At 39.2% G+C, this 21,169-nt stretch overlaps 1 protein-coding gene across 1 annotated transcript in view; it reads right to left on the bottom strand.

The window, feature by feature from the left end:
• The window catches only part of LOC139574675 (netrin receptor UNC5A-like), a 623,219-nt gene that overhangs the window by 23,078 nt on the left and 578,972 nt on the right, over positions 1 to 21,169 (bottom strand). The window contains exon 13 of the mRNA XM_071399451.1: positions 7,263 to 7,412. Coding sequence (XP_071255552.1) covers positions 7,263 to 7,412 — 150 coding nt within the window. The remainder of the gene's footprint in view (positions 1 to 7,262; positions 7,413 to 21,169) is intronic.

Consider the following 21,169-nt stretch of genomic DNA (forward strand, 5'->3'; position numbering starts at 1 on the left):
TGGAACTACCTTCACATCCTGACTCCTAGTACTACCTTCACATCCTGACTCATGGAACAACCTTCACATCCTGACTCCTAGAACTACCTTCACATCCTGACTCCTAGAACTACCTTCACATCCTGACTCCTAGAACTACCTTCACATCTTGACTCCTAGAACTACCTTCACATCCTGACTCCTAGAACTACCTTCACATCCTGACTCCTAGAACTACCTTCACATCCTGACTCCTAGAACTACCTTCACATCCTGACTCCTGGAACTACCTTCACATCCTGACTCCTAGTACTACCTTCACATCCTGACTCCTGGAACTACCTTCACATCCTGACTCCTAGAACTACCTTCACATCCTGACTCCTAGAACTACCTTCACATCCTGACTCCTAGAACTACCTTCACATCCTGACTCCTAGAACTACCTTCACATCCTGACTCCTAGAACTACCTTCACATCCTGACTCCTCCTAGAACTACCTTCACATCCTGACTCCTAGAACTACCTTCACATCCTGACTCCTAGAACTACCTTCACATCCTGACTCCTAGAACTACCTTCACATCCTGACTCCTGAAACTACCTTCACATCCTGACTCCTAGAACTACCTTCACATCCTGACTCCTGGAACTACCTTCACATCTTGACTCCTAGAACTACCTTCACATCCTGACTCCTAGAACTACCTTCACATCCTGACTCCTGGAACTACCTTCACATCCTGACTCCTGAAACTACCTTCACATCCTGACTCCTAGAACTACCTTCACATCCTGACTCCTGGAACTACCTTCACATCTTGACTCCTAGAACTACCTTCACATCCTGACTCCTAGAACTACCTTCACATCCTGACTCCTGGAACTACCTTCACATCCTGACTCCTGAAACTACCTTCACATCCTGACTCCTCCTAGTACTACCTTCACATCCTGACTCCTCCTAGTACTACCTTCACATCCTGACTCCTCCTAGTACTACCTTCACATCCTGACTCCTCCTAGAACTACCTTCACATCCTGACTCCTGAAACTACCTTCACATCCTGACTCCTAGAACTACCTTCACATCCTGACTCCTGGAACTACCTTCACATCTTGACTCCTAGAACTACCTTCACATCCTGACTCCTGGAACTACCTTCACATCCTGACTCCTGAAACTACCTTCACATCCTGACTCCTCCTAGTACTACCTTCACATCCTGACTCCTCCTAGTACTACCTTCACATCCTGACTCCTAGAACTACCTTCACATCCTGACTCCTGGAACTACCTTCACATCCTGACTCCTAGAACTACCTTCACATCCTGACTCCTAGAACTACCTTCACATCCTGACTCCTAGAACTACCTTCACATCCTGACTCCTGGAACTACCTTCACATCCTGACTCCTGAAACTACCTTCACATCCTGACTCCTCCTGGAACTACCTTCACATCCTGACTCCTCCTAGTACTACCTTCACATCCTGACTCCTCCTAGTACTACCTTCACATCCTGACTCCTCCTAGTACTACCTTCACATCCTGACTCCTAGAACAACCTTCACATCCTGACTCCTGGAACTACCTTCACATCCTGACTCCTAGTACTACCTTCACATCCTGACTCCTGGAACTACCTTCACATCCTGACTCCTAGTACTACCTTCACATCCTGACTCCTAGAACTACCTTCACATCCTGACTCCTAGAACTACCTTCACATCCTGACTCCTAGAACTACCTTCACATCCTGACTCCTAGAACTACCTTCACATCCTGACTCCTGGAACTACCTTCACATCCTGACTCCTGAAACTACCTTCACATCCTGACTCCTAGAACTACCTTCACATCCTGACTCCTAGTACTACCTTCACATCCTGACTCCTGGAACTACCTTCACATCCTGACTCCTAGTACTACCTTCACATCCTGACTCCTAGAACTACCTTCACATCCTGACTCCTGGAACTACCTTCACATCCTGACTCCTAGTACTACCTTCACATCCTGACTCCTAGAACTACCTTCACATCCTGACTCCTGAAACTACCTTCACATCCTGACTCCTAGAACTACCTTCACATCCTGACTCCTCCTAGAACTACCTTCACATCCTGACTCCTAGAACTACCTTCACATCCTGACTCCTAGAACTACCTTCACATCCTGACTCCTAGAACTACCTTCACATCCTGACTCCTAGAACTACCTTCACATCCCGACTCCTAGAACTACCTTCACATCCTGACTCCTAGAACTACCTTCACATCCTGACTCCTAGAACTACCTTCACATCCTGACTCCTAGAACTACCTTCACATCCTGACTCCTAGAACTACCTTCACATCCTGACTCCTAGTACTACCTTCACATCCTGACTCCTAGAACTACCTTCACATCCTGACTCCTAGAACTACCTTCACATCCTGACTCCTGGAACTACCTTCACATCCCGACTCCTAGAACTACCTTCACATCCTGACTCCTAGTACTACCTTCACATCCTGACTCCTAGAACTACCTTCACATCCTGACTCCTGGAACTACCTTCACATCCTGACTCCTGAAACTACCTTCACATCCTGACTCCTAGAACTACCTTCACATCCTGACTCCTAGAACTACCTTCACATCCTGACTCCTAGTACTACCTTCACATCCTGACTCCTCCTAGTACTACCTTCACATCCTGACTCCTCCTAGTACTACCTTCACATCCTGACTCCTCCTAGTACTACCTTCACATCCTGACTCCTCCTAGAACTACCTTCACATCCTGACTCCTAGAACTACCTTCACATCCTGACTCCTAGAACTACCTTCACATCCTGACTCCTGAAACTACCTTCACATCCTGACTCCTAGAACTACCTTCACATCCTGACTCCTGGAACTACCTTCACATCTTGACTCCTAGAACTACCTTCACATCCTGACTCCTAGAACTACCTTCACATCCTGACTCCTGGAACTACCTTCACATCCTGACTCCTGAAACTACCTTCACATCCTGACTCCTAGAACTACCTTCACATCCTGACTCCTGGAACTACCTTCACATCTTGACTCCTAGAACTACCTTCACATCCTGACTCCTAGAACTACCTTCACATCCTGACTCCTGGAACTACCTTCACATCCTGACTCCTGAAACTACCTTCACATCCTGACTCCTCCTAGTACTACCTTCACATCCTGACTCCTCCTAGTACTACCTTCACATCCTGACTCCTCCTAGTACTACCTTCACATCCTGACTCCTCCTAGAACTACCTTCACATCCTGACTCCTGAAACTACCTTCACATCCTGACTCCTAGAACTACTTTCACATCCTGACTCCTGGAACTACCTTCACATCTTGACTCCTAGAACTACCTTCACATCCTGACTCCTGGAACTACCTTCACATCCTGACTCCTGAAACTACCTTCACATCCTGACTCCTCCTAGTACTACCTTCACATCCTGACTCCTCCTAGTACTACCTTCACATCCTGACTCCTAGAACTACCTTCACATCCTGACTCCTGGAACTACCTTCACATCCTGACTCCTAGAACTACCTTCACATCCTGACTCCTAGAACTACCTTCACATCCTGACTCCTAGAACTACCTTCACATCCTGACTCCTGGAACTACCTTCACATCCTGACTCCTGAAACTACCTTCACATCCTGACTCCTCCTGGAACTACCTTCACATCCTGACTCCTCCTAGTACTACCTTCACATCCTGACTCCTCCTAGTACTACCTTCACATCCTGACTCCTTTTAGTACTACCTTCACATCCTGACTCCTAGAACTACCTTCACATCCTGACTCCTGGAACTACCTTCACATCCTGACTCCTAGTACTACCTTCACATCCTGACTCCTAGAACAACCTTCACATCCTGACTCCTAGAACTACCTTCACATCCTGACTCCTAGAACTACCTTCACATCCTGACTCCTAGAACTACCTTCACATCCTGACTCCTGGAACTACCTTCACATCCTGACTCCTCCTAGAACTACCTTCACATCCTGACTCCTAGAACTACCTTCACATCCTGACTCCTCCTAGTACTACCTTCACATCCTGACTCCTGGAACTACCTTCACATCCTGACTCCTCCTAGAACTACCTTCACATCCTGACTCCTAGAACTACCTTCACATCCTGACTCCTGGAACTACCTTCACATCCTGACTCCTCCTAGAACTACCTTCACATCCCGACTCCTAGAACTACCTTCACATCCTGACTCCTAGAACTACCTTCACATCCTGACTCCTAGAACTACCTTCACATCCTGACTCCTAGAACTACCTTCACATCCTGACTCCTAGAACTACCTTCACATCCTGACTCCTAGAACTACCTTCACATCCTGACTCCTGAAACTACCTTCACAACCTGACTCCTAGAACTACCTTCACATCCTGACTCCTGAAACTACCTTCACATCCCGATTCCTGGAACTACCTTCACATTCTGACTCCTAGAACTACCTTCACATCCTGACATCCTGTTACTATATATGAATAGTTAGATACTAGTTAGTATATATGACTGGTTAGGTACTAGTTAGAGTTGAGAAGCTCTGGAGTTGAGAAGCTCTGCTCTGAAAGGACTTCTCACTGTGTGAACTAGAGGTGGAGAGAGTAGGTGGTCTGCCCTGGTTTTGCTCTCTCTCTCTCTATATATATATATAGATATTTCCTTCTCTCTCTCTTGGGTCATCGCTCCCTTTTTCTTTCTGCTTACCCCCCTCTCTTTCCTTCTCCGGCTGCAGTACGCCAAGCAGGTGTGAAGGAGAGGAGCGGTGGAGGTAAATGAGAGGTGGAGAGAGGGAGGGAGGGAGGTGGAGAGAGAGGGAGAGAGGAGAGAGCGGAGGAGAGTTTGAGGTAAAGGAGAGGTGGAGGGAGGGAGGGAGGAGGAGGAGGAGAGAGAGAAGGAGAGCTTGAGGTAAAGGAGAGCTGGAGGGAGGGAGGGAGGGAGGAGGAGGAGAAAGAGAGGAGGAGAGGTTGAGGTAAAGGAGAGGTGGAGGGTGGGAGGAGGAGGAGGAGGAGAAAGAGAGGAGGAGAGGTTGAGGTAAAGGAGAGGTGGAGGGAGGGAGGAGGAGGAGGAGAGAGAGAGGAGGAGAGGTTGAGGTAAAGGAGAGGTGGAGGGAGGGAGGAGGAGGAGGAGAAAGAGAGGAGGAGAGATTGAGGTAAAGGAGAGGTGGAGGGAGGGAGGGAGGAGGAGGAGGAGAGAGAGAGGAGGAGAGGTTGAGGTAAAGGAGAGGTGGAGGGAGGGAGGAGGAGGAGGAGAAAGAGAGGAGGAGAGATTGAGGTAAAGGAGAGGTGGAGGGAGGGAGGGAGGAGGAGGAGGAGGAGAAAGAGAGGAGGAGAGGTTGAGGTAAAGGAGAGGTGGAGGGAGGGAGGAGGAGGAGGAGAGAGAGAGGAGGAGAGGTTGAGGTAAAGGAGAGGTGGAGGGAGGGAGGAGGAGGAGGAGAGAGAGAGGAGGAGAGGTTGGGGTAAAGGAGAGGTGGAGGTAGGGAGGGAGTATGAGATAGGAGGAGAGGTTGAGAGGTTCCAGGAGTCAGGATGTGAAGGTAGTTCCAGTTGTATTAATACACTCTTCTATATTTGATCTGAGCTCCCTTTGAGAGAGGCTCCTAGTAGAATCAATCAGACAGGAGCTGTGGAGTCTGACACACACACAGTCCCCCCTCTCTGAAGGCACGGCATACTGATCCACTAAGCCTGAAGCAAGGCCACAATGGTTTTTAAGCAGAAGTCATGCAGTCCCTGACTCTCTCCAACTCCCTCTATCCTAGAAATATTTCAAATGATCAACGGAAGATAAACCCCGACAACATTCAATTAAAACTCTCCAAAAATCTGAACATCTCCTAAAAGGACCGTGAAATGACCATCGTTATATCAGCAACATTTAAGAGACATTTTTTGGGGTCTAAAAGCCATTTAAAAATGTGGACTTTCATTTTTTTCATTAAACCATTCAGGTTCATTAGTCTGTTAAATGATCAAAATGTACTAGTTACCAAACACTGAAATAACGACTGTGTCCCCCTATGGGCCCTGGTCATCCCTGCCCTATATAGAGCCATATGGCCCCTGGTCATCCCTGCCCTATATAGAGCCATATGGCCCCTGGTCATCCCTGCCCTATATAGAGCCATATGGCCCCTGGTCATCCCTGCCCTATATAGAGCCCTATGGCCCCTGGTCATCCCTGCCCTGTATAGAGCCATATGGCCCCTGGTCATCCCTGCCCTGTATAGAGCCATATGGCCCCTGGTCATCCCTGCCCTATATAGAGCCATATGGCCCCTGGTCATCCCTGCCCTATATAGAGCCATATGGCCCCTGGTCATCCCTGCCCTATATAGAGCCATATGGCCCCTGGTCATCCCTGCCCTATATAGAGCCATATGGCCCCTGGTCATCCCTGCCCTGTATAGAGCCATATGGCCCCTGGTCATCCCTGCCCTATATAGAGCCATATGGCCCCTGGTCATCCCTGCCCTATATAGAGCCATATGGCCCCTGGTCATCCCTGCCCTATATAGAGCCATATGGCCCCTGGTCATCCCTGCCCTATATAGAGCCCTATGGCCCCTGGTCATCCCTGCCCTATATAGAGCCATATGGCCCCTGGTCATCCCTGCCCTATATAGAGCCATATGGCCCCTGGTCATCCCTGCCCTGTATAGAGCCATATGGCCCCTGGTCATCCTCTTGTTATGTCAGTCACTGACAGTCACTCCATTAGTCCTGTCATCTAACATGTGACACATCGGGGAATTAGTCTAGCCAAGTATCTACATTTGTAGTAATCTTGGTAGAATTACCCGACCGGGAGTGCCCCCCCCCCCCCCCATTGATTTTGTTAGTCACTCTCGCTCATTTTACTGCAAACATTTCTCTCCAGCCTATGGAAAAATGTGTAGAATTGCAGGATTAACGTAAATGTTTTTGCTTGCAAAGTGGGTTAGGGCCCCCCATCGATTTTATTAGTCACTTTCACTCAGTTATCACTGCAAACAGGCAATTAGCTGTAAAAGGAATCTGTCGATGTACCCTTGAGCAAAGTACTAAACCATATTTTGCTCTTGGGGCGCCGTACCCTGTAAAACAACACATTGATAATGAAAACATATTTTGAACTCATCTGGTACCCGGCCAGTAGTTTGCTCCTCCAGTGTGCCTGGGGCATGTCGTGGATGGGTCTTAACCCTGACCCCTGACTCCTAACACTTGACCCTAACTCACCTGGTACCCGGCCAGTAGTTTGCTCCTCCAGTGTGCCTGGGGCATGTCGTGGATGGAGAGGCGCAGGTTGTGGTAGCTGTCTTTAAACAGCAGGACGTGGGGCTCATCAATCAGACGACCCCCTAGCTGTCTCTCCATCTGCATCACCTCCTAGAGAGAGAGAACGAGAGAGAGAAAGAGAGAAAGAGAGAGAGAGAAAGATAGAGAGAGAGAGAGAGAGAGAGAGAGGAGAGGAAGGAGAGAGAGAGAGGAGAGGAAGGAGAGAGAGAGAGAGAGACAGAGGAGAGGAAGGAGAGAGAGAGTGAGAGAGAGAGAGAGAGAGAGAGGAGAGAGGAGAGAGGAGAGAGAGAGAGGAGGGAGGGAGGGAGGGAGGGAGGGAGGGAGGGAGGGAGGGAGAGAGAGAGAGAGAGAGAGAGAGAGAGAGAGAGAGAGAGAGAGAGAGAGAGAGAGAGAGAGAGAGAGAGAGAGAGAGAGAGAGAGAGAGAGAGAGAGAGAGAGAGAGAGAGAGAGAGAGAGAGAGAGAGAGAGAGAGAGAGAGAGAGAGAGAGAGAGAGAGAGGAGAGAGGGAGGGAGGGAGGGAGGGAGGGAGGGAGGGAGGGAGGGAGAGAGGGAGAGAGGGAGAGAGGGAGAGAGGGAGAGAGAGAGAGAGAGAGAGAGAGAGAGAGAGAGAGAGAGAGAGAGAGAGAGAGAGAGAGAGAGAGAGAGAGAGAGAGAGAGAGAGAGAGAGAGAGAGAGAGAGAATTAATTTGCATGTTTTCGAACACCTTTAGTCTTTATGTTTGTATGATTCTTTTCACTCTGTCATTTACATCATTATTGTGTAGTTACTACAATGTTGTTGATCCATCCTCAGTTGTCTCCCATCACAGCCATTAAACTGCGTAACTGTTTTAAAATCACCAACGGCCTCATGGTGACATCACTAAGCAGTTTCCTTCCTCTCCTGCAGCTCAGTTCAGAAGGACGACTGGGTGGTTTTAATACATCATCCACAGCGTAATTATTAACTTGACCGTGTTTAAAGAGATATTCAATGTCTGGGTTTGTTATTGTTACCCATCTACCAATCACTGCCCTTTTTTTATGAGGCTTTTTGAAAAGCTCCCTTGTCTTTGTAGTTGAATCTGTGGTTGAAATGCAATACTTGACTGAGGGACCTTACACTTATTGTAAACTGAGCAAAAAAAGAACCGTCCTCTCACTGTCAACTGCGTTTATTTTCAGCAAACTTAACGTGTAAATATTTGTATGAACATAACAAGATTCAACAACTGAGACATAAACTGAACAAGTTCCAGAGACATGTGACTAACAGAAATGGAATAATGTGTCCCTGAACAAAGGGGGGGTCAAAATCAAAAGTAACAGTCAGTATCTGGTGTGGCCACCAGCTGCATTAAGTACTGTAGTGCATCTCCTCCTCGTGGACTGCACCAGATTTGCCAGTTCTTGCTGTGAGATGTTACCCCACTCTTCCACCAAGGCACCTGCAAGTTCCTGGACAATTCTGGGGGGAGTGGCCCTAGCCCTCACCCTCCGATCCAACAGGTACCAGACGAGCTCAATGGGATTGAGATCTGGGCTCTTCGCTGGCCATGGCAAAACACTGACATTCCTGTCTTGCAGGAAATCACGCACAGAACGAGCAGTATGGCTGGTGGCATTGTCATGCTGGAGGGTCATGTCAGGATGAGCCTGCAGGAAGGGTACCACATGAGGGAGGAGGATGTCTTCCCTGTAACGCACAGCGTTGAGATTACCTGCAATGACAACAAGCTCAGTCCAATGATGCTGTGACACACCACCCCAGACCATGACGGACCTTCCACCTCCAAATCGATCCCGCTCCAGAGTACAGGCCTCGGTGTAACGCTCATTCTTTCAACGATAAACGTGAATCTGACCATCACCCCTGGTGAGACAAAACCGCGTCAGTGAAAAGCACTTTTTGCCAGTCCTGTCTGGTGCAGCGACGGTGGGTTTGTGCCCATAGGTGACGTTGTTGCCCATGATGTCTGGTGAGGACCTGCCTTACAACAGGCCTACAAGCCCTCAGTCTAGCCTCTCTCGGACAGTCTGTGCACTGATGGAGAGATTGTGCGTTCCTGGTGTAACCCGGGCAGTTGTTGCCATCCTGTACCTGTCCCGCAGGTGTGATGTTCGGATGTACCGATCCTGCGCAGGTGTTGTTACACGTGGTCTGCCACTGCGAGGACAATCAGCTGTCCGTCCTGTCTCCCTGTAGCGCTGTCTTAGGCGTCTTACAGTACGGACATTGCAATTTATTGCCCTGGCCACATCTGCAGTCCTCATGCCTCCTTGCTGCATGCTTATTGCACGTTCACACAGGTGAGCAGGGACCCTGGGCATCTTTCTTTTTGTGTTTTTCAGAGTCAGTAGAAAGGCCTCTTTAGTGTCCTAAGTTTTCATAACTGTGACCTTAATTACTTACCGTCTGTAAGTTGTTAGCGTTTTAACGACGGTTCCACAGGTGCATGTTCATTAATTGTTTATGGTTCATTGAACAAGCATGGGAAACAGTGTTTAAACCCTTTACAATGAAGATCTGTGAAGTTATTTGGATTTTTTACGAATTATCTTTGAAAGACAGGGTCCTGAAAAAGAGACGTTTCTTTTTTTGCGTTTTGAGTTTATGTATGGAGCACGGAGGAAATGATCGTTCAAAAATCATGTCAACCGCTATTATTTCACACAGAGTGAGTCCATATAACGTATTATCTGATTTGTTAAGCCACATTTTTCTTACGAAAAAATGTATGTTTACCTTAATAAACAAAGGCTTCTGCAACAACTATATATCAGTTATTACATTTGTTAAAATGTGTAGAATTTTCTTTACACTTTGACACTTTTATCAATCACCCAAAAATGACAATTCAATTTATGTCAAAATCTTCGTAACGCAACAAAATGTGAATGAGGTCCAAGGGTGGTGTAGTAGACTTGTGTATATCCATAAATTGCAGGTGTAACAGTATAACTTTACGGCGCCCCCTCGCCCCGACCCGGGCGCGAACCAGGGACCCTCTGCACACATCAACAACGGTCGCCCACGAAGCATCGTTACCCATCGCTCCACAAAAGCCGCGGCTCTTGCAGAGCAAGGGGAACCACTACTTCGAGGTCTCAAAGCGAGTGACGTAACCAATTGAAACGCTATTAGCGTGGACCACCGCTAACTAGCTAGCCATTTCACATCCGTTACACAGGCCCCCCCGACTCTGCAATAGAAAGAATACAATGTCGCTCTCTAATCATATTGGAACAGTTTAGATGAGAGCAAAAGGTCTTCAAACCTTTTCTTTCATAAAGACTACTTCATACAACATTTTCAGTTTATGCAAATGTATCATATACAGCCTGCATATTGAGTTAGTGTGTAGATCACATTTTAATGAATAGAAACAAATAGCACCACTGCATACATAATATATTTGTGTTTTTTGTTTTTTAAAACCATGCATTTAGAACAAAAAATAAATCATAGCCTACCTTGAGAATCTTGCCTATTTAGGATGAGAGAAAATCAAAGGGTTTTTACATTTGGACTAGGCTACTATAAATGATAAAAAAAAAAATGGTGATTCTGTTTAGTAGTGGCCTTTTGGACAGCAGCCACAGTGTGTAGGCTACATATTTCACAACAAATCGTGAAGAAACAGAATAACCATGAAAAGTATGAGAAATAACAGAAGTGGCGTCTCAAGCAAAGCACACTGATTGACCGTTACACTTTTCCTCCACAACGGTGACGCTGTTGTATGAAGTTCTGTCACCAGGAACATGTTTACGTTAACTTCTCTCAGCAGCATATTTGATTTAAAAAAAGATGGCGGGGGAAAAGAAACCTTGGAAGCGGCCACGGTACGTTCGCGCGTACGGGTGTCTCAGGCTGGACTGTTACTTTTGTAACATAATAAAAAACCTTTTAACAATGTTGGGTAAATAGATGGGAAAAAATGCAGAATTGTGTTAAATGTAAACAGCTCGGGAAGGAAAAATGATTTCACAGATTGAATCATGTAATATTTGGCCTAGTGATTATTTCTCACGATCTACTAGCCTGTGAACTAGTCATTGACAGCCCGTGAAGCTACCGGATATCCAACCTTTTGATAGGCTGATGGAAGGCTACTCGGAGTCAGTGGGAGAATCTCAATTGCGAACTCCTCGTGAACCCTCTCTCCTCGCTTCTTTTTTTGAAAACCAATTGGAGGAGAAGGTCAGAGGGGAGGGACCAATGTTTTTTTTGAGAAGGAGGTGATGAGAGAGGACATGAGGAGTATGCAAATGGATTCTCTGAGTCAGAGTGCACTACAGCGAGGCCTAATCAGACATGGCCGTTCTCATCGTGGTTCTGACAGGCAAAGGGAAATTATACAATGCATTTGCACGATGTTAAAATGATACTCAACAACACCATCAGACCAACACCATCAGACCAACACCATCAGACCGACACCATCAGACCGACACCATCAGACCGACACCATCAGGCCAACACCATCAGACCGACACCATCAGACCGACACCATCAGATCAACACCATCAGACCAACACCATCAGACCAACACCATCAGACCAACACCACCAGACCAACACCATCAGACCAACACCATCAGACCATCACCATCAGACCAACACCATCAGACCAACACCATCAGACCGACACCATCAGACCAACACCATCAGACCAGCACCATCAGACCAACACCATCAGACCAACACCATCAGACCAACACCATCAGACCAACACCATCAGACCAACACCATCAGACCAACACCATCAGACCAACACCATCAGACCAACACCATCAGACCAACACCATCAGACCAACACCATCAGATCAACACCATCAGACCAACACCATCAGACCAACACCATCTGACCAACACCACCAGACCAACACCATCAGACCAACACCACCAGACCAACACCATCAGACCAACACCATCAGACCAACACCACCAGACCAACACCATCAGACCAACACCATCAGACCACTCACTCACTCACTCACCCACCCACCCACCCACCCACCCACCCACTCACTCACTCACTCACTCACTCACTCACTCACTCACTCACTCACTCACTCACTCACTCACTCACTCACTCACTCACTCACTCACTCACCCACCCACTCACTCACTCACTCACTCACTCACTCACTCACTCACTCACTCACTCACTCACTCACTCACTCACTCACTCACTCACTCACGTCTTGGGGAGATGGGGACACTGCGTGAAGCCGCAGCAGGTCGACTCACGTTGTCTCAACATTCCTTTAATGTCACGACAAGGTTGCGTCCCCTGAGTCTGTGTGTGTCTGTGCGCCGGGCCTCCTAAGAATTACATTAGCATGCTAATACAGCAGTCTCCCTCCCTCCCTCCCTCCCTCCCTCCCTCCCTCCCTCCCTCCCTCCCTCCCTCCCTCCCTCCCTCCCTCCCTCCCTCCCTCCCTCCCTCCCTCTCTCCCTCTCTCCCTCCCTCTCTCCCTCCCTCCCTCCCTCCCTCCCTCCCCCTTTGTGCTGCCTCCCTCCATCTCTTGTTCCCTCCCTCCCTCCCTCCCTCCCTCCCTCCCTCCCTCCCTCCCTCCCTCCCTCCCTCCCTCCCTCCCTCCCTCCCTCCCTCCCCCTTTGTGCTGCCTCCCTCCATCTCTTGTTCCTGTTCTATGATGATGAAGTCACCACTGTAACCATTAGTCTCCTGATTATTGTCCCCGCATGGCATATCTCGTTAATTTCATTTTTGTTTTTGTGCCAGTACAGATTTGTAAACTCATGCATATTATTTTAATCTCAGTGGGACGGGAGTAGAGAGCCATTTGTTGCCGTCTCACACACCATCTGGAGGGAGGGGATAATGTCCACTGACTTTAGAGTGTTTGTGTTTATGTGTTTGTTTGTCAATGAGTGAGCTACTCATTGATAACAACACTAGGAGATATATAATATATATATATATTACTATTAAACAACACTAGGAGATATAAAATATATATATATTACTATTAAACAACACTAGGAGGTATATAATATATATATATTACTAGTAAACAACACTAGGAGATATATAATATATATATATTACTATTAAACAACACTAGGAGATATAAAATATATATATTACTATTAAACAACACTAGGAGGTATATAATATATATATATTACTAGTAAACAACACTAGGAGATATATAATATATATATATTACTATTAAACAACACTAGGATATATATAATATATATATATTACTATTAAACAACACTAGGATATATATAATATATATATATTACTATTAAACAACACTAGGATATACAGTGGGGAGAACAAGTATTTGATACACTGCCGATTTTGCAGGTTTTCCTACTTACAAAGCATGTAGAGGTCTGTAATTTTTATCATAGGTACACTTCAACTGTGAGAGACGGAATCTAAAACAAAAATCCAGAAAATCACATTGTATGATTTTTAAATAATTAATTTGCATTTTATTGCATGACATAAGTATTTGATCACCTACCAACCAGTAAGAATTCCGGCTCTCACAGACCTGTTAGTTTTTCTTTAAGAAGCCCTCCTGTTCTCCACTCATTACCTGTATTAACTGCACCTGTTTGAACTCGTTACCTGTATAAAAGACACCTGTCCACACACTCAATCAAACAGATTCCAACCTCTCCACAATGGCCAAGACCAGAGAGCTGTGTAAGGACATCAGGGATAAAATTGTAGACCTGCACAAGGCTGGGATGGGCTACAGGACAATAGGCAAGCAGCTTGGTGAGAAGGAAACAACTGTTGGCGCAATTATTAGAAAATGGAAGAAGTTCAAGATGACGGTCAATCACCCTCGGTCTGGGGCTCCATGCAAGATTTCACCTCGTGGGGCATCAATGATCATGAGGAAGGTGAGGGATCAGCCCAGAACTACACGGCAGGACCTGGTCAATGACCTGAAGAGAGCTGGGACCACAGTCTCAAAGAAAACCATTAGTAACACACTACGCCGTCATGGATTAAAATCCTGCAGCGCACGCAAGGTCCCCCTGCTTAAGCCAGTGCATGTCCAGGCCTGTCTGAAGTTTGCCAATGACCATCTGGATGATCCAGAGGAGGAATGGGAGAAGGTCATGTGGTCTGATGAGACAAAAATAGAGCTTTTTGGTCTAACTCCACTCGCCGTGTTTGGAGGAAGAAGAAGTATGAGTACAACCCCAAGAACACCATCCCAACCGTGAAGCATGGAGGTGGAAACATCATTCTTTGGGGATGCTTTTCTGCAAAGGGGACAGGACGACTGCACCGTATTGAGGGGAGGATGGATGGGGCCATGTATCGCGAGATCTTGGCCAACAACCTCCTTCCCTCAGTAAGAGCATTGAAGATGGGTCGTGGCTGGGTCTTCCAGCATGACAACGACACGAAGCACACAGCCATGGCAACTAAGGAGTGGCTCCGTAAGAAGCATCTCAAGGTCCTGGAGTGGCCTAGCCAGTCTCCAGACCTGAACCCAATAGAAAATCTTTGGAGGGAGCTGAAACTCCGTATTGCCCAGCGACAGCCCCGAAACCTGAAGGATCTGGAGAAGATCTGTAGGGAGGAGTGGGCCAAAATCCCTGCTGCAGTGTGTGCAAACCTAGTCAAGAACTACAGGAAACGTATGATCTCTGTAATTGCAAACAAAGGTTTCTGTACCAAATATTAAGTTCTGCTTTTCTGATGTATCAAATACTTATGTCATGCAATAAAATGCAAATTAAGTACTTAAAAATCATACAATGTGATTTTCTGGATTTTTGTTTTAGATTCCGTCTCTCATAGTTGAAGTGTACCTATGATAAAAATTACAGACCTCTACATGCTTTGTAAGTAGGAAAACCTGCAAAATCGGCAGTGTATCAAATACTTGTTCTCCCCACTGTATATAATATATATATATTACTATTAAACAACACTAGGAGATATATAATATATATATATTACTATTAAACAACACTAGGAGATATATAATATATATATATTACTATTAAACAACACTAGGAGATATATAATATATATATATTACTATTAAACAACACTAGGATATATATAATATATATATATTACTATTAAACAACACTAGGAGATATATAATATATATATATTACTATTAAACAACACTAGGAGATATATAATATATATGTATTACTATTAAACAACACTAGGAGATATATAATATATATATATTACTATTAAACAACACTAGGAGATATATAATATAAATATATTACTATTAAACAACACTAGGAGATATATAATATATATATATTACTATTAAACAACACTAGGAGATATATAATATATATATATTACTATTAAACAACACTAGGAGATATATAATATAAATATATTACTATTAAACAACACTAGGAGATATATAATATATATATTACTATTAAACAACACTAGGAGATATATAATATATATATATTACTATTAAACAACACTAGGAGATATATAATATATATATATTACTATTAAACAACACTAGGAGATATATAATATATATATTACTATTAAACAACACTAGGAGATATATAATATATATATATTACTATTAAACAACACTAGGAGATATATAATATATATATATTACTATTAAACAACACTAGGAGATATATAATATATATATATTACTATTAAACAACACTAGGAGATATATAATATATATATATTACTATTAAACAACACTAGGAGATATATAATATATATATATTACTATTAAACAACACTAGGAGATATATAATATATATATATTACTATTAACCAACACTAGGAGATATATAATATATATATATTACTATTAAACAACACTAGGAGATATATAATATACATATTACTATTAAACAACACTAGGAGATATATAATATATATTACTATTAAACAACACTAGGATATATATAATATATATATATTACTATTAAACAACACTAGGAGATATATAATATATATATATTACTATTAAACAACACTAGGAGATATATAATATATAGATATTACTATTAAACAACACTAGGATATATATAATATATATATATTACTATTAAACAACACTAGGAGATATATAATATATATATATTACTATTAAACAACACTAGGAGATATATAATATATATATATTACTATTAAACAACACTAGGAGATATATAATATATATATATTACTATTAAAGAACACTAGGAGATATATAATATATATATATTACTATTAAACAACACTAGGAGATATATAATATAAATATTACTATTAAACAACACTAGGAGATATATAATATATAGATATTACTATTAAACAACACTAGGAGATATATAATATATATATATTACTATTAAACAACACTAGGAGATATATAATATATATATATTACTATTAAACAACACTAGGAGATATATAATATATATATATTACTATTAAACAACACTAGGAGATATATAATATATATATATTACTATTAAACAACACTAGGCGATATATAATATATATATATTACTATTAAACAACACTAGGAGATATATAATATATAGATATTACTATTAAACAACACTAGGAGATATATAATATATATTACTATTAAACAACACTAGGAGATATATAATATATATATATATTACTATTAAACAACACTAGGAGATATATAATATATATATATTACTATTAAACAACACTAGGAGATATATAATATATATTACTATTAAACAACACTAGGAGATATATAATATATATTACTATTAAACAACACTAGGAGATATATAATATATATATATTACTATTAAACAACACTAGGAGATATATAATATATATATATTACTATTAAACAACACTAGGAGATATATAATATATATATATTACTATTAAACAACACTAGGAGATATATAATATATAGATATATTACTATTAAAGAACACTAGGAGATATATAATATATATATATTACTAGTAAACAACACTAGGAGATATATAATATATATATATTACTATTAAACAACACTAGGAGATATATAATATATATATATTACTATTAAACAACACTAGCAGATATATAATATATATATATTACTATTAAACAACACTAGGAGATATATAATATATATATATTACTATTAAACAACACTAGGAGATATATAATATATATATATTACTATTAAACAACACTAGGAGATATATAATATAAATATTACTATTAAACAACACTAGGAGATATATAATATATATATATATTACTATTAAACAACACTAGGAGATATATAATATATACATATTACTATTAAACAACACTAGGAGATATATAATATATATATATATTACTATTAAACAACACTAGGAGATATATAATATATAGATATTACTATTAAACAACACTAGGAGATATATAACATATAGATATTACTATTAAACAACACTAGGAGATATATAATATATATTACTATTAAACAACACTAGGAGATATATAATATATATATATTACTATTAAACAACACTAGGATATATATAATATATATATATTACTATTAAACAACACTAGGAGATATATAATATATAGATATTACTATTAAACAACACTAGGAGATATATAATATATATTACTATTAAACAACACTAGGAGATATATAATATATATATATATTACTATTAAACAACACTAGGAGATATATAATATATATATATTACTATTAAACAACACTAGGATATATATAATATATATATATTACTATTAAACAACACTAGGAGATATATAATATATATATATTACTATTAAACAACACTAGGAGATATATAATATATATATATTACTATTAAACAACACTAGGAGATATATAATATATATATATTACTATTAAACAACACTAGGAGATATTTAATATATATATATTACTATTAAACAACACTAGGAGATATATAATATATATATTACTATTAAACAACACTAGGAGATATATAATATATATATTACTATTAAACAACACTAGGAGATATATAATATATATATATTACTATTAAACAACACTAGGAGATATATAATATATATATATTACTATTAAACAACACTAGGAGATATATAATATATAGATATTACTATTAAACAACACTAGGAGATATATAATATATATATATTACTATTAAACAACACTAGGAGATATATAATATATATATATTACTATTAAACAACACTAGGAGATATATAATATATAGATATTACTATTAAACAACACTAGGAGATATATAATATATAGATATTACTATTAAACAACACTAGGAGATATATAATATATAGATATTACTATTAAACAACACTAGGAGATATATAATATATAGATATTACTATTAAACAACACTAGGAGATATATAATATATATTACTATTAAACAACACTAGGAGATATATAATATATATTACTATTAAACAACACTAGGAGATATATAATATATATATATTACTATTAAACAACACTAGGATATATATAATATATATATATTACTATTAAACAACACTAGGAGATATATAATATATATATATTACTAGTAAACAACACTAGGAGATATATAATATATATATATTACTATTAAACAACACTAGGAGATATTTAATATATATATATTACTATTAAACAACACTAGGAGATATATAATATATATATATTACTATTAAACAACACTAGGAGATATTTAATATATATATATATATTACTATTAAACAACACTAGGAGATATATAATATATATATATTACTATTAAACAACACTAGGCGATATATAATATATATATATTACTATTAAACAACACTAGGAGATATATAATATATATATATTACTATTAAACAACACTAGGTGATATATAATATATACATATTACTATTAAACAACACTAGGAGATATATAATATATATATATTACTATTAAACAACACTAGGAGATATATAATATATATATATATTACTATTAAACAACACTAGGAGATATATAGTATATATATATATTACTATTAAACAACACTAGGAGATATATAATATATATATATTACTATTAAACAACACTAGGAGATATATAATATATATTACTATTAAACAACACTAGGAGATATATAATATATATATATATTACTATTAAACAACACTAGGAGATATATAATATATATATATTACTATTAAACAACACTAGGAGATATATAATATATATTACTATTAAACAACACTAGGAGATATTTAATATATATATATTACTATTAAACAACACTAGGAGATATATAATATATAGATATTACTATTAAACAACACTAGGAGATATATAATATATATTACTATTAAACAACACTAGGAGATATATAATATATATATATATTACTATTAAACAACACTAGGAGATATATAATATATATATATTACTATTAAACAACACTAGGAGATATATAATATATATTACTATTAAACAACACTAGGAGATATATAATATATATATATTACTATTAAACAACACTAGGAGATATATAATATATATATATTACTATTAAACAACACTAGGAGATATATAATATATATATATATTACTATTAAACAACACTAGGAGATATATAATATATATATATTACTATTAAACAACACTAGGAGATATATAATATATATATATTACTATTAAACAACACTAGGAGATATATAATATATATATATTACTATTAAACAACACTAGGAGATATATAATATATAGATATATTACTATTAAAGAACACTAGGAGATATATAATATATATATATTACTAGTAAACAACACTAGGAGATATATAATATATATATATTACTATTAAACAACACTAGGAGATATATAATATATATATATTACTATTAAACAACACTAGGAGATATATAATATATATATATTACTATTAAACAACACTAGGAGATATATAATATATATATATTACTATTAAACAACACTAGGAGATATATAATATATATATATTACTATTAAACAACACTAGGAGATATATAATATATATATATTACTATTAAACAACACTAGGAGATATATAATATATATATATTACTATTAAACAACACTAGGAGGTATATAATATATATATATTACTATTAAACAACACTAGGAGATATATAATATATATATATTACTATTAAACAACACTAGGAGGTATATAATATATATATATTACTATTAAACAACACTAGGAGATATATAATATATATATATTACTATTAAACAACACTAGGAGGTATATAATATATATATATTACTATTAAACAACACTAGGAGATATATAATATATATATATTACTATTAAACAACACTAGGAGGTATATAATATATATATATTACTATTAAACAACACTAGGAGATATATAATATATATATATTACTATTAAACAACACTAGGAGATATATAATATATATATATTACTAGTAAACAACACTAGGAGATATATAATGTCTGTCTGTCTGTCTGTCTGTCTGTCTGTCTGTCTGTCTGTCTGTCTGTCTGTCTGTCTGTCTGTCTGTCTGTCTGTCTGTCTGTCTGTCTGTCTGTCTGCCTGTCTGTCTGTCTGTCTGTCTGTCTGTCTGTCTGTCTGTCTGTCTGTCTGTCTGTCTGTCTGTCTGTCTGTCTGTGAGAGAGAGAGAGAAACTGTTCCAAAAACAACAGTGCTCATAATGACCATATGTTGAATGCGGCAGTCTGCTACTGGAAGTGTTTGTTTGTGTGTGTGAGAGAGAGAGAGAGATATGGTGTGTGTGTGTGAGAGAGAGAGAGAGATATGGTGTGTGTCCATACTTGTGTGAGTGCCTGTGTGCATGCATGGTTTCCCTGGCTGGACTGATCCTCATTATAATGGAAAGCAAC

Source organism: Salvelinus alpinus, chromosome 4, assembly GCF_045679555.1.
Source record: "Salvelinus alpinus chromosome 4, SLU_Salpinus.1, whole genome shotgun sequence".
In the NCBI taxonomy this organism is placed as follows: domain Eukaryota; kingdom Metazoa; phylum Chordata; class Actinopteri; order Salmoniformes; family Salmonidae; genus Salvelinus; species Salvelinus alpinus.